This window comes from Pelmatolapia mariae, linkage group LG17 (genome assembly GCF_036321145.2).
Source record: "Pelmatolapia mariae isolate MD_Pm_ZW linkage group LG17, Pm_UMD_F_2, whole genome shotgun sequence".
NCBI lineage: Eukaryota > Metazoa > Chordata > Actinopteri > Cichliformes > Cichlidae > Pelmatolapia > Pelmatolapia mariae.
In genome coordinates this window covers 23,216,220-23,232,380 of record NC_086242.1, presented here as the reverse complement: position 1 = coordinate 23,232,380, position 16,161 = coordinate 23,216,220, and the positions used below count along the sequence as shown (strand labels likewise).

General features: G+C 43.9%; 1 protein-coding gene across 1 annotated transcript in view; it reads left to right on the top strand.

Annotated features, from left to right (window-relative positions):
• LOC134647159 (potassium voltage-gated channel subfamily D member 2-like) overlaps positions 1-16,161 on the top strand; it is a 96,793-nt gene that overhangs the window by 67,660 nt on the left and 12,972 nt on the right. The window contains exon 2 of the mRNA XM_063501378.1: positions 15,232-15,394. Within this exon, the coding sequence (XP_063357448.1) occupies positions 15,232-15,394 (163 nt within the window). The remainder of the gene's footprint in view (positions 1-15,231; positions 15,395-16,161) is intronic.

Sequence of the window (16,161 nt, the reverse complement as noted above, 5' to 3'; positions counted from 1 at the left end):
CCAGGGCATCCACAGGTGTAAACAATTTACAGCTTTTAAAATGGTTTCAGATTCACTTTAAGACACAAAGCACTCCAGACATGAGTGACCAAAAATCATCAGCTTTTTTCAGGCTGAACTTCCATTTTTACATTTCTGGAAACTGAGAGCGGACTGCTAATGTGCAGTCTGCATCATGCTCAGAGCTCCTGCTGTTGCATTACAAGTACTGACCCTTTGCTGAGCCTAAGCTTAAACCTAAGCTACTACTGTTAAGATGTCTAAAGTATTGTATTGCCCTCCGATTACCACTAAGTTTTTATCCATATGAAAGGGGCCTGAAGTTGTTCCTGGAACTGTAAAGTTTTCAAAAGGTAAAGAAGAATCCTGCAAAGTTCCCGACTCTCACAGAGAGTGAAACCAAGTGCAGGAAACCAACCTGAGGTACGAATAAGATATGAAGAGCGATAGTTTAGGATGTGACGATTTTTAAACTGTGGACTGTGAAAATGAGAAATAGATTCTCTGTCTCGCCGATTACCAGTCATGACTCACCTGTCAGTGGAGCCAGAATCCAGGAAAAGGTCACCAACATGTAGCCACACATCTGAAAGCATATTGATTTGCTCTCCTGATATTTAGACTGTAGTATTGATATTTTAACCTTTGCTGTAAGTGTCATCCTGCACTTACAGCAAACGACGCTGCAGAGATGCACTACTGCCCCTTATGATGAATATTGGTATTACAAGGACGGGCTGTGGCTTGCTGGTTATCTTGCTAACGTCAGTAGATATTTGGTAGATTTATTTCTATCCGTTTCTGATCATTCTAGGTCAGGTTTTAATATTTGAATCGCAGACTATATGTGGGATAGACGTGAAGCCAGTGCAGGCGTCTGTAGGTTGGTTTCATCACAGTGACCATCCTTAGTTATGAGGAAAGACCAGGAAGACCTTCCAGGTGTCGAAGGTCAGCAGTCAGCTCTCAGCCCCTGCTACGAATAACAAGAGAGAAAATGCAATACACACACACACACACACACACACACACACACACACACACACACACACACACACACACACACACACAGGTAGCTTAGGAGCTCAGGTGTGTAGGTGAGGAAGCAAGCTGCGACGGGGTAATTAGCAACAGTCGAGTCCCATAGAGAGACTTCACAGAGAGGGAGGGAGGGGGTTGTTACGGTGACAGGTGAGATAAATCAGGATGGATGGAGGCGGAGTCTCCTCTTATTACCTGTCAGCAGCAAATTAATTGCCACTAAAAACATCCCGGCCCTCTGTGTGTGATGCAGCTGTTTGTGAAAAGTCACACTGAATTATTCAGTGGGTTTGAGGGAGGTGACGGCGAGCCGGGTGCATCCTAGCATGCACTGCAGAGCCGAGCACAGCTGCAAGGTTATAGGCTGATGTGTCGTTGATTTTATTCAGGTGTCAGTGCCAACTGAACGTGTTTACTCGCTTTCAGTCCTCATCGACTGCAGTTGCAGGTGTAACCTGAGGTGTGCTCCAGGTGGGTTTTGTGTCCATCACAGGAACCTTACCCAGGAAGGACTTGAGCTTCAGAACCTTTCCAGTGACACTGTGATGGCCCTGAATCTGCTTCTGTTGTGTTGGAGTTCAGTTCTTTTAGGGTGGAACTCAGTAAAGCATCTCACTGTACCTTCAGTGGTGATGAAGGAGTGCCGCTGGGCCCTTTCATGAGTACTGATTTGTACCTCACTCCAGTAGCGGTTTTTGATACGGGCGACACGGGCGGTTGCCCGGGGCGGCATCGTGGTGGAGGGCGGCATCACGGGCATCGGCAAAAAATAATAATAATAATTGCTCGTACTCATGCTGCCCCGACATCAGCCAGCGCATAGTGGGAATGTCATAGGCACCGATCGGTTTTCTACCACCCATTTGCTGGGAGTAAGGGCGCCCTCCATTTGCAAGGTGAGCCTGCTGCTTGCTGCACAGGGAGAAGAGGGCGGGGCGGCGGGGGATTCTCTGGCTGTCTGGAGCGGCGTCTAATAACCAACTCGCAAAATAAAACAAAATAAAAACAAAACAACAAACACGAAAACACCAGACATCATGATACAGACTTATAATTTGCACCGATGTTTTTTCGAAATTCTATATGCGAAAAGTGAGCGCGAGAGCCCTCGGTGCGCCTGCTCGCTGCTGAAGTCAAAGTAAACTTTATTGTCATCTCCGCTACATACAGTGCAGTATATAGAGAGACGAGACGACGAGGCTCCAGTTACAGCAGTGCAAGTAAACAAACAATAAATATAAGAAGAGTAAGAAAATAAATATACACTTTAGGACCAGGGGTAAAGGGATCAATAACAATTTAAAATTTATAATTTACAGTTTGATGATTTAAAGTCTCACACACAACCCGTCGAAAGGGGAGGGGGGCCGGCTGCTTCCAAATAGAGCACATTTCATTCATAATGATGTAAATCCAAGCTCATTATGTATTCATGATTTGAATCCTGGGTTGTGTGAAAGCCAGAGGGAGTGTTCGCCCGGGGCGCCAAACAGGCTAGGACCGCCACTGCCTCACTCAGACCATCTGGTGACAGTTTTGACCTATTAGATCACCTACAGCTTTCCATGCAGGGATATTCATTCACACATTTGTACATTTTGGCCCTTGAAAGGAGATCCAAGAATTACTCCTACGGGGTACACTGTGGTACACAGCAATGGACTTTTACTGTAACCCAGTTTCTGAGAGTACAGGTATTTGTTCCCCACACTGGTGACGTGAACAGAGCGGTGATCATGTCTGTCAGCCTTTGTAGAAACCATCAGACTCTGCATTCCATGATCTGCCGTGAGCAGCAGCGGAGGAAGCTGAGCCCCTGTGCTGGGCTGTGGTGATGATGTCTGTGTACAGACTGCTACTCATACATCGCATCAAAACTGCATTTATTATTTATTACTGCTGTCATCACAGAGTTTAACCACCTGACACTTTGGAGTAGAAACTATTTTCTCAGCTGAGAACAGCATTGGAAGAAGCCGCACGTTGACTGATGGTATTAAGTAATTTCTTCTCAGTTTGACACCCGTCATTGTCGAAAACCTGCACTTACAGTTTTTAGCTTTGGCAGCGCAGCAGCAGGAAACCAGCAGACGAATTCACACACAGCTGCACAAGACCTCTCAAGAATTTAAGCTGTGCTCAGCAGCGAGGGGTCCATCTGAGGGTTAAACATTTCCCAATAGATTACATTTGTCTTTAAGAGATTTTAGATCATGGTGGAAATAACAAAGTTTTTGTTCCTCTTACCCTGCTAGCACCAGAACCTGGTCGCTCAGTCACCAGTGTTTACCCACTGAGCATTAGAGTGTCAACAGACTTTTAGTAGTCTTTGTTTTTACATGAAGAGAGTCATTAGCAAACAGCTAAATGTTCCACAGGCTGGTGTAACTGCACAGCTGATGAACGTTTACTACAGTTTTAGATGTATTCATGTCTGATTATGAGCATCACAAGTTTATCCTCAGAGCAGAGGAAACGGTTCTCTCAATGAGAAGGTCTGCATCTGAACCAGTCTGCAGACGGCTGAGGAGGAGAAGACTACCTTTCACCTTTCAGAGCTTAATGTTGTTTAGACAGCTGGCCCATTCATCATTTTCAACAGGTCTTTGGGTGGATGTGTTATAAAGGGTTAGAACCAAACTAAACACTGGTGCTGTATGTTTACTGGGACAGATCATCTCATGTTGTTTCACCTACTGGAGTAAAAAGTGAAAGTGTGATTGAATTAAACGGACTCGTGTAAGAGGAAAGTTTCTGGTTTCGACTGGTTGAAGTTTAATGAGACGTTTTGTTGACAAAGTGAAAAATGTTTCATCGTTTAATAAAAATATCAGCAACAATGCGGCCGTCGTTCTTCATCCAAACTCTGTGCTGATTGTGCCGTTAAATAAACACTCCATCACTGACAGCGGTGGCCATTTTGTCCCTGGTCCCAGGTGGCGGTGGTGTTAGAGTGATCTTCGATCAACAGAATGAGAGATGAAGGGTTCAGCGCTGCGCCCTCCTCCGTGTCAGCTGCTGCAGGACTCACAGTGCACTTAGTTCAGGCCAATAGATCAATGGGTCAATAGAGCTCCACCTGTGATGTCATCGATTGTTCAGTGTTCCCGCAGAGACGATCAGCAGGACCAATCAGAGGTTAAAGCTGAAGGCAGAGGCTCAGCGAGAGCTCATGGATTAGTTGTCTGTTTTTATAAATGGCTGCACATCGGCACATTGATGCATCTTTCTTCAGATTCACAGCTCCTCCGCGGTGATTGATAGTTTTTATTTTCACATCAATATCTGTTCTCGCGCGCTGATGGCTTATCATTTTTAAGTTTTCCCTGAAAATACAGCACATTTTATTTAAGGAGGAGATCAATCTGAGCTGAACTGAACCTGTCTGCCAGTTTCTGCTCTCTCCTCTGTCAGGACTTTAAGCCTACAGCTAAAAAACAGAAGTGTTCTCAGAGCTGATCTTCCACCAGGGTCAGTGCTGGATTTTGCCACTTTAAAGAAACTAATCACATCCAGCATCTTCATTTTCTCATCTCTCCACCAATAAGACAAACTGCACTGATCTTCAACTCCACTCGCCTCAGCGGAGGAATACTTACATCTGATTGGCTGGAAAAATATCAAAAGCAAAACATGAGCAGAGATAACTCATGGGTGAAGACATAAAAACACATGTGATGAAGACTCACACAGGGAGCACTGATGTTGTTTTTTCACATAGTGCCTCCTGCAGGGTTAACTCTGAAAGTACAGTTTGTTCTTTATCATGTCGCTCCATGTTCTCTGCGGATCTGTTTAGACCAGGGGTCTCAAACTCCAGGCCTCGAGGGCCGGTGTCCTGCAGGTTTTAGATATCACCCTGGGTCAACACACCTGAATCAGATGATTAGTTCATTACCAGGCCTCTGGAGAACTTCAAGACATGTTGAGGAGATAAGTTAGCCATTTTAATCAGCTTTGTTGGATCAAGGACACATCTAAAACCTGCAGGACACCGGCTCTCGAGGCCTGGAGTTCGAGACCTCTGGTTTAGACCTTCCAGTCAGAGGAAGCTGGAGTCAGCATGGTTTGTGTGTTTGTGGTCTTTGTTTCAGCTTCTTCTTTTTATAGAGAGCAATGGAAACACCCCAAAACATTCAGACCTCTTTAAAGACCTTCTAATCATTTCGCTGGGAAAAAGGTTTCAGAGGCTCATTAAATTTTTTTCCTGCAGACCTGAGCACCAATGAAAGGTTAACATTTTACAGAAATTTAAATGAACTAACAGCTTCCACCTTAAAACTACAGTTCGAGCTTTCGGTTAGTGATTGGTTGGGGGTTTTAAGCCCCAGTTGCCTCTGAGTGAGGCCCTGCTGCCTGTGGCCTCTGCCCACAGAGGAAACAAATTCAGTCTGCTGTAGTGTCTCCGTGATAAATAATGCTGTCTTCTTCTTAATAAATGTTCCAAATCTTGCTGCTGGTTGTTCCAACGTAGATGTTCAAGATGCATAATCACTCAACCTGACGGAGGTTGTGAGGCGAGAGTCTGTAATGAAGGTGTGACGTGAGATAAGCAGAGCTTATCTCTCTGTAGGATGAGGGATTCATAATGTAGCAATGGACGAGGAGGAATCTCTTTAACGAGGTTCTGGAAGGCTGAAACAACTGTTGGACCAATGTTTTTATTGGCATGATTATGTCGATGTCTCTTCAGCAGTCACTTTCTCTATCTTGTTGTATGCTTTCCTGGACTGTCAGGAAGCGGGAAACTTAAAACCTGCAGGAACACGAAGATAAAATACAAAAATAAAATGAAGGATTAAAAAAATGACAAAAAATTTAAAATATTAATACAGAAAAAAATACTTTAGTTTGATGGAGAAAAACTCCCGTATACAATTTTAGGCGACTGAATAAAGATAATTGTAATGAGACTGTAATCACGTGAGGATCCTGCTGGAGATAATGATTTCATTTTAAAAGGAGGTGCAGATTATTTTCTGTTGTTGATCAGTTCACTTATTAAGATCTGAAAGCTTAAAAAAAGTAATGTTCTCGCCCAGCGTGTTCCATATCTAATCAGTGGATCATTACTGACGATTATGGCTCTTCAGGTAAACATCAGGACTTAATTCATTGCCGTCCATGTTTTTTTCTTTAATTATCTGATCATTCGTGTAATTTCTACTCTCCTCTGTGCTTTGTGTCTGAAGGCCACAGTTAATTGAAGTTTCTCCTCCGTGTGGTTAAATGAGCGTGCTGCTTAAAGTCAGAGAGCTGCTAATGGCTGCTCTTTGAGTCGTCATTAGTTCGAGGTCCGCAGCTGCTTTACACACACCAATTATTCCACATTATCAGAGAAGAGCACAGAGAGAGGACTAACAGAAACAATCCTGGAGACAGACCGGACAACAAAACGGTGAATACCAAACATCAGACCCAAACAAACATGATAGGTGGACAGGACGTTTGATTCAAACAGTAATAAGATCATTCAGCTGGTCCCCTGCGTCCTTTTGAAGGATCTCGTGGTCTTTTTAACATCCACTCTGGGCAGTTTGCTTCACAGAGCAACAAAAGCCAACAGCAAACCATCAACCAATCTCACAGCCGTCCCAATGGTAGCATCTGGAGCCATAGTGAAGTTATAGTGCAGAAACAAACATGTTTTAAATGTCTGATATTTGTGCTCCTCTAGAGATGCTTTAAGGTTTCAAGCTCTGACCTAAGCTTCTGACCTAAAATACAACCAAGAACCAGGTACAGCAGCAGTAGTTCCAGAAGCATTGGAACTACAGTGGAACCCCGACTTACGAAATTAATTCGTTCCCGAGGGTCTTTCGTAAGTCGAAAATTTTCGTAAGTCGAAGCACCCATCGCGCCTTTTGAGTGAACGATAGGCTATAGGCTAATTGCTAACTGCAACAACAATACGTCGTTCAAGTGGAACAGCGAAGCGCAAGTACGAAAGTCAAGGGGTTGTAACATGATTCGGAAGGCATTGTGGGCTCACCAATCAGAGCCAGCGGATTTGGTTACACGGGCATTTTGCCGTACCACGGGCAGAAATATTGCCGTAAGTCGGGGTTCCACTGTACTACACCTTGGGAAGTGATTTTCTACGTAACACCAGCACCACGCACACTGGATCTCTAAAGACACCAGTGCAGGTGATCTCTCTTGTTCCCAAATGAGACTCTTACCCAAGTCTCATTTGGACTGTAAGTGACAGACAATATATCATAAAGTCTAAGTTCAAATACTGGGATGGTGAAAAGCATGAATAATCAGCAGATGAATGGTTGAATAACTTCAAATATTTAACTGTGGGTATTATCTCTTCACTGTAACTGAACTGTAACTTAATACGATAAAAGGCCAACTCTAATCTTCTCTTGCATCTTTTTTTCACATGATTCAGGTTTGAACACGTGTGACTAAACTTGGCATTGAGTAACAAAAGTATTAAAGGGGCGGCAATTAATTTAAATATGAACATGCATAATAGAGAAAAGAAAGGTGTGGAGTACATCAGCAAAACTTCATCTTAAACATTTAAACGTTTCATTTTAATTAACAGTTAAAATAACTGTGATGGACTCCCTGTACCTTCATCCAACAGAGTGACCCTGTCCTGGATGGTGTGGCGGCGCAGGTCCTTATTGACGCTGTTCTGATTCAGGTCAGCAGTCTGAGCTGTTTACAGGAGAATCTGTGTCAGTATTCAGATGTAAAGGGAACTCGGGCTGAGTCACTGCAGGCGAGCGTGAGCCTCAAGAGGAGCTGCTGCTGGTCAAAAGCAGCGTTTCAACAATGTGACAGAGACTGATGGACTCTGCCTGTGGATCTATTTTCAGGGCTTATTAATGCAAAACAGTGACAGCTGGGGAATACATTTGCATCCTCTCTGCCTTCTTCCTCTCTGCATTTGCTCATCCTCCTCGCTTCTTCCTCTGCTCTACAGACTCCACAGCTGCCACCTAATTGGTGTTTGTGTGTGGATGAAATGTGAGCGGCTGAAATAAAATTCCATCTGAAACCACCGGATCGTTCTGATAATAAAGTAAATGAAGGAGACGGAAAGCCGAGGTCAGGTAAACGTGAAGGACAAAATGCTGTGTGCAAATTAAAACAGCAGCAGAAGAAGAAGAATGATGACGCTGAGGCTGGATGGGTTTCCAGTTGCAGAAATGAGTGATGGAGGTGTGTGCCGTCATCAGAGCTGAATGATGAGCATTTATTTACTGTAAGGTCCTCACTTCGAACTAACCACACACGTGTGTGTAGGTGTGTGTAGGTGTAGGTGTGTGTGTTGAAGAAGATGGATGTTGACCCTGACAGCTTCAATCTGTCACAGTGACGAGTTTAAAAATAGAGAGATGAATAAAAGTGTCTGCTGCGACCTTTAGCTTCTCTCGTCTTCGCTCTCTCTTTGTTTGGACTCTTCAGCCTCCTTTTCCTCCGCCTTCATCATCTTTCACTCCTCACTCCACAGAAAGCAGCTGCACAACCAACAGAGGAGGTTTTCAGTTGTTTTTGTGCTAGCATTAGTCAAAATGCATAAAAGAGCCTCAGAGGAGGAAAATATTTTCAGACTGAGGTCACATTAGCATGTTTCACCACAAGGTGATGTGAGCTGCTGGTGCAGATGGAGGCAAGAACAATTAAACAGATGAAAGTGATAAGGTGGGAAAATACTGTTAGAGTGAATTGTTAAATGTTGTCATTTTTGTACTTAAATTTGTAAACCTTGTCTTAACCTGTTCCTTCCCTACATCTAGCTGGGGGAGGCAATTAGCTATAGATAATGTTTAACTGCAGGCGCATTCTATGTGAAGGTTCTGTTTTCTTATTTAGAGAGGATGTTTTACTTCCTGCCCTTTATGGCCTCACCTGTGCTTGTGTATGGTGAGACTGTTAAAAAGTGGTTGAGCCATATACAGGGTTAGGGGAGATGACCCTTTGTGATCAGCAGGAAGTCACACAAAAACACCCACATCCACACACACACTCACACATGCTCGCACATGCATGCACACACACACTCAGTGCCTTAGTTTTATGACGCAACACAAGGGGGTTTTACAGTGGGTATTTGTGAAACTGTGTCTCACAGAATAAAAGGCTGCAGGGGAGGCTGGTTTTTTGGAGTCATCTGAGACCGAGGGCAGAGGTGCTGCCGAACGCTCTCGCCTTGCTAGCACGTTAAAACCGGTTGAGCTGTTTGTCTTGCTTTCTTCGTGGGTGATAAGTCTTTGAACCAGCAGGGCCTGCAAGGTGCAGACCCAACACATACAGTCATGTAAGTAACCAACGTGAAGACGTCTCCTGATTGTAGACTTCACAATGATCCTACTGCTTAGAGAGAGACTTCCTGGTTAGATGCTGTGAGGTTGTTCTTTCCATTGTGTCGTGATACTCATGCTTGCAGAAAGCATCTCAGCTGATGTTCTTCTGACAGACCTGCTGTAAATCAAATCACATTAGAGTCAGACTCTGTGCGCTAAACATGAAGCTGCTGGTAATCCTGCTGAATCGGAGTGCTGATGCTGCAGGTGGACAGCCGAACAGTGAGCTGAACATCACTGCAGAGCTGCTTAAGGCTGAGCTGACAGTATGAGGATTCTCTGGAGGTTCACAACTGTTAGCCTGTCAGCTCAGACTCAGGGATCATGGGAACATGTGTTACTGTATTGAAGCCCAGAGGTCCAGGTTCGGGCTGGTCACAGTCCAGCGGTCCTGCCTTGGGTCGATCGGGTCCTGGTCTGTGTGGTTAGCATTACGGTGAAGAAGAACGTGCTGCTGTTAATAAAACCTGTTCAAAGCCTCCATCATGTCACCGCATTAATAACGCACACAGGCGCACAGAGAACGCTCATCCATAATGAAGCAGGCCTCTCATTAAGCCAGAAACATTTTACTCTGACATGAGCAGGAGTGTGTGTGTGTGTGTGTGTGGCCTGTTTGTCCTGTTAATGGGAGAGCAGCAGTGAGGCGCCGTTTGTCCAGATAGCAGCATAAATAATTTAGACGTAGCGAGGCAAGCGCAACGTGAATTCACTTTATGAAACGTTAAACATGCTGCCAGCAGCCAGCGTGTTAAAGCTCTCTGCAGGACGCACACACATTTACTTCCTGCACACTAAACCACGTTTTCCAACATCACCTTCTCCCAGTGCGACCGCTCAGTGCCACATTTTAACTCACCTGTTACCTTTAGGGTCTACATGCAGGTCGAACGACTGCCTTACTGCTGTAGAGTCTCATGGAGTCAGAAGGAACTCTAAGCTCTCCTGTTAAGGTGCAGGGGTCCATTTAAGATACGTAAGAGCCAAACAAGTGTGAAGAAATCAAAGCGAACCACAGATTAGAAAAGATCTCTCTGTTAAAGCAGAATCTGTAACTCACAGTGTACAACACCTCTCAGTGTGATAACACACTAGCAGGAACACGTTTCCTCTCATGTGTGCAGCAGCTCAGGTCCAGACTGGGCCGCTCCGGCGCTGTGACCTGAATCTGCAGCTCCTCTCGGGCCTCAGTGTGGTGATGGATCGTTGTTGTTCTGAAACTTTCAGTGGTTCATCTTCTGTTAAAAACTGGACTTCATTACTTAGAAACTGCTCCAGCTGTAGATTCAGGCTCTGCTAGTGGCTCTGGGCTCCAGCTGTGAGAACTCCTCCTTGCCACCGTTGAAGTGCAGCCATATTTTTCTGTCCGCTGTTTCTGCAGCAGAATCTGGGTCGGCCAGTCTGCGGGCAGACTCCTCCTAAGGGAGTTGTGTCTGGTTTCCTGGCTCGCCGTGCTGTGTGATCAACCCTTTCTGTTATTGGTTTCATTATTTTACAACCTGCTGCAGACTGATTCCCCCACCAGGATGTTGATTAACTGATTGATTGGTTGTGGAAGCGTGGCTGATAGAGCGCTCTGGCTTCAGGATGGAGGGATTAACGGTAAACTCTGAGGAGCTCAAACCTGAAGATTTCAGTGGATCTGACAAAGTGCTGACTGCAGCATCAATATCTGCTTTTTGTTATCACACACACTCACAGACACGTGAAGGACGATGATGTGATGCAGTGTGATGGTATGTGATGAAGTTCACCTTCTCTCAGCAGCACACATGCTCTGAATGACATTTCACACTAAACTCCCATGAGCCTCAAGTGTTGCAGTGGGCAAGCTGCCAATCAGAGAAGTGAACCTGAATGCTTCATGTCTGCAGAAACTAATATCAACTCAAGTCTTGCGTTTACATTGAAATAAAATTGGGATATGAGTCTGAGGGAACCTGCTCTGATCTACTCAAATTTATCATGTCGTGTGCTCTGTGCGACTTTTCTATTAGTCAGAAGATTTTTATTGTTACTGAATGAACCGATTCTATCTTAACCTAAACAAACAGGCCTCCTTGATTCCTTCAGGAGCCGTCAGTGGCCCATGGACTGATTTCTGCTTTCTCTGTGAAGGACTTGGACATCCTAACCCTCCCTGCACCTCCTGCTCTCTCCCCTCACAGCTCGAGACTGTCACAAAATGAAAAAGTCAAAAATAAGCTGAGAAAAAAAATATAATCGTCCTGTAGGTCATCAAATGATATTCAATCATTTTATCATCACCTTCATCATGAGGAGCCTGATGATCATTCAGAGACAGGCAGGAAACAGTTTGTGTTGAATCATTAAAGTGTAAGTGCATCAAACTGACTCTCCTCACTGAGCATGCTCCATCATTAAGGCCATCATCTTTATTCATCACTAAAGCCGTTTCATCAGGATCATTATCAAACCCTCAGCTCTGAGCGTCAGCGCTCGACTCTCACACTGTCTGAAGAGATTATGGTGCTTTTACTCTGAAGGAGCAGAGGAGATCCTCTCAGAGCTCTGGGTTACTGAGAGATCAGCAAAGTAAAACCGCAGAAGAAGAGAGTGAGTTTGGGAAAGCTCTCAAAGACTTTGCTGTTGATGCAGAAGGAGTTTGATGGAGCAGATATTTTATTGCCTGACTTTCTTGAATTTACCTCTCTACTAAAGTTGAGCTGAGGGCGTTTCCTCCAAATTAAAATATTAATGATGAATGACAGGATGAATGTTGGTATTCAGCCTCCAAATCCTGCTCAACTCTCACTTTCCTTTCAGCTTAGCCGTAAGGATCTCCAACCACGCAGACTCTGAGCATTTGCACTGTTCACATTTGTGACCTCAGTGCGCATCTGAAAGCATATCGATCACCCGGGGAGTCCGGCCATCAGAGGAAACATGGTCATCCACACAGTACCTCAAAGCTGAGGCAGTGACATCACATTAAAGACGCTCAACAGTTTGATTTAGAGTATTTCAGTAGGGTCCATGTTTATGTGGTTTTCTACCATAATAACACTCAGAGACCGTCAGTGCTGAAACATTTTGTCCTTGTTCCCATTGTTTTTAAAAATTTGGTTCAAAAACAGTGCAATATTCCTATTTGTGTAAAAAAAAAAATATTTGTGCTGCAATGAACCAGTGAACCAAAGGTGGGCGCTGTGTCTTATTATCCTCAACTGATGTCAGTTACTCCACTGAGGTCAAAGTCATTACTGGTGGAACACCTGACCGTACACTAACGCCAATATATGATCGAACACACAAGTTTGTGTGTGCGTCTTTGCTATAAAGAGGTGAACACACAGCATAGTCAACACACACACCCTCCTTGATGAAGGACGTAGTCACATGACTGACACAACCATACACAGCCACACACACACACCTGTACTCTGAGTGTGTTTCTAATTGGGAGAAACACACTGAGACAAGGTCGCAGCCTCTGATTGGCTGCCTGTGAGACGCGGTGGCTCGAGCTTTGAAGGTTTGCAGGAGGAGACGAAGCGATCCGTCACTGACTCAAACTTCACCTTGAGCGAAACATGAAACTCGACAGGAAGACAAAGAGGACAGAAGTTTACAGAAGTGACTTCCTCTTGGAACCCGAAGAATGGAACCTGAACCGCTTGATGTGGATCATGTTTATGAGGGTGATATTAATCAGTGCTGCATTTAGCAGCTGACATTTAGTCAGCAGCTGACACACCAGTTGTCGATATCTAAACAGCTTGGTTTATATCTTCATGTTGATATTTTGAAGTTTGAGTATTTGTTAGTCTGATTAATGTTTTCTACACTTCACAATTCAAATGAGTTTTTTCTGAAGGTCTTTACAGACCAGGTATTAGTTAGAAATATTTTAGGATTCCACATCCAGCCATTCACACTTTGAGGTATTTTTTTTTTTTCTGAACCAAGCTTGACTTTTCAGATTTTTCACATGCAAATAAACAGATCTGACCAATCAGAACACTGCATTTGGCAACCAGTGCACTGTAGCTCAAAATGCAGCACTGAATATACAACAATATGGAAATGATAAAGTAATCCTGTTTAACGTCAGACACGCAGCGAGACCCAGATTTCTCTGCCTCCTCTGATGTGGTCCCAGTAGTTTTTAGTTTTTATTATGTTGTTTTTATCACTACTGTAGATGAATATACCAAAGCCGTGCCATCTTCCTTTGGTTGTTGTCTACAGATCAGTTTGAGCTAGACAAAAATATCATTTCCACATGTGAAAATATTTGTTTTATATCTTACATTTTGAGGTTTCTGTTGGTGTAAACTTAATCAGAGCGACCGATTTATTACTGAAAGCAATGATAATAGAAACTAAACATCTCCTTTGAAAAATCAGTAATTAGAAACCGAACAGTTACTGACATGTTCTGAGTGTTTTTGAGCCTCAGGGTGAATAAAGCTCGTGACTTTAGCCTGATGGACACACTCTCCTCTGTCCTAGCGTCTGAGCACTGAGTATGCTGGAAATGCCGCTGCTGTCTTACTGTTTGAAAGTGGGGCAGAATTATTTGGGTGTTTTAAAGTTTTGATGAACGTGTTGACGTGTGGTGGTGGTAATGCAGAGCTCTAGCGCCTCCATGTGTACGCTGACTGAACTGCAGTTTCATTCATGAAACTGAAGGTAAAACGCTGCATCAGCTCCATTTTCTGCCGAGTCTTTGAAAAAGCTGCATTTAGTTTAGTCATTGAGTATCTGTCACACCAAACTGACTGATCATAAATGAAGAGGAAACTGTTGAGTGTGGTGTTCAGCTTACAGGAAAACAAATGTTTAACCACAGCTCGATGATCATACAGGATTACTGATTCCGTCTGACTGTTTGAGAGCTTCACCTTTAGTCCTCCAAACCTAGCTCTTATCATTGTAGTCAAACAGCTCAATCTCTGTCTTTCTGATCATCAAACTTGTGTTTGGTTTGTTCAGGTGGGCAGCTTCAAATTTCAGTCAAGCTTGAAGGTGTCAGTTTTGGATCAGGGTCTTCTTTCTTTATCACCACCTCTCAGTCCTCTCAGCTGGATTCAACCCTGGACCTTCTTACTGTAAGGGGACAGAGCTAACAGTTCACCGCTACACCACCTGGAGTCAGAACCAAAGGATTCAAACTAGTTTATAAAGTGGGTCCACATCAGAAATGCTCCAACTTCACAGTCACAGACTGTTCTGTCTGCTCTTTATGCTCTGTGTTGTAACAGCACATATCAGGCCACATTTTATTCTCACTTGAATCACAGTAATGCAAACATTTTGTGAAATAATTGTTGTACTGCATGAAGACCAAAGATCTTAACACCATCTAACACCATCACGTTTGCTTCTTTACTGCCGTGCAAAGAAAAGAGACCCAGCATGCTTTTCCTTTTGTATGACATCACAGAGATGTTTGGGAAAATGGCCTATCAGAGGCTGAAATACATCAGCAGAGGTGCGCTCATTTCACTGTAGCTTATGCTCAGCATAGCTCATGATTGTCTCCTCCAGTATAAATGACTCAAAACACAGTGTATATACTGTGTCCCAGTCTTTCATTTACATTTAACTTTGGTATCTTCATCATAAACACACTGAATTTCTTCTTTAAGCATTTACACCTTTACAGGAATAAGCTTCATAGTGTGGGATGTTTGATGTATTCAGATTTATTTGTCTTCAGGTTTTTCTGAGTGGGTGAAAGCTGAAGAATCAATGATGCTCCACGTTGCTGTGCGAAAGAACAAAAACCCAGATATACCTGCTGTTGTTCAGACCCTCTGAAAATGGCAAATCTCAGTTTACACAAACTGCTGCTGACCTCACAGCCGGGCTGACCTCTGACTCTCTGCTCTCTTAGATATGGTGACATGGTACCAAAGACCATTATGGGGAAGATCTTTGGTTCCATCTGCTCTTTGAGTGGCGTGTTGGTCATCGCCCTGCCGGTCCCCGTCATCGTGTCCAACTTCAGCCGAATCTACCACCAGAGCCAGCGAGCCGAGAAGAGAAGAGCGCAAAAGGTGAGGACACCATATTATCCATTCATCCATCCATTGACACAAACTGTCTTCAGAGTGTAATGGGAGGACAGCAGTGAGATGGGATTTAGATGCAGGACTTCAGTGTTTTTATGAAGAACTTTTTGTTTCTAACGAGTTTAAAACTTTAACAGAAATTAACAGAATGTGAAGAAATAGTTATGACGTTATGTTCATTAATCAGTGCGGGCAGCACTCATGTAATCCCACACTGAACCACAAGACTCTGGAAGCCTCCAGCCTGCCCTGAGGCACGCTAACATTATTGTTATATTAGTGTTAGATGAACATCTGTACAGACATGATGTTCCTGGAATACATACCTGATTAATTTTAGCAGCTGAAAGCGCTCAGACTGCAGCTTTAAAAACTAACACAGAAACTTTAGAAGTCTGCAGTCATTTCAGATCTACAGACCAGAATGTAATGCTGGTCATTACACTGAACCTTTCTGGTAAGATGCTGCCACCGTGTGGTGAAGGTGTTCATTGCATATTTGCCAAGGTGTTTACAGAGAGCAGCTGTGGATGTGGGTGTGTTTACAGCTGTGAGTGTTCAGAGAGAAATCCAGAGTATCTCTGAGAGGAAGCAGGGCACTTCTGAAGTAAGAGGGCCGGCTGCTGCAGAAGGACACTCACACATCAGTGTGGTGACAGCAGTTTGTCCTAATTTAGAAATCTGAGTTTGTGCACAACCCACAGGAGAAAAGAGAGGAAGACACAGAGAGCAGGAAGCTGTCCAGGCTTTAC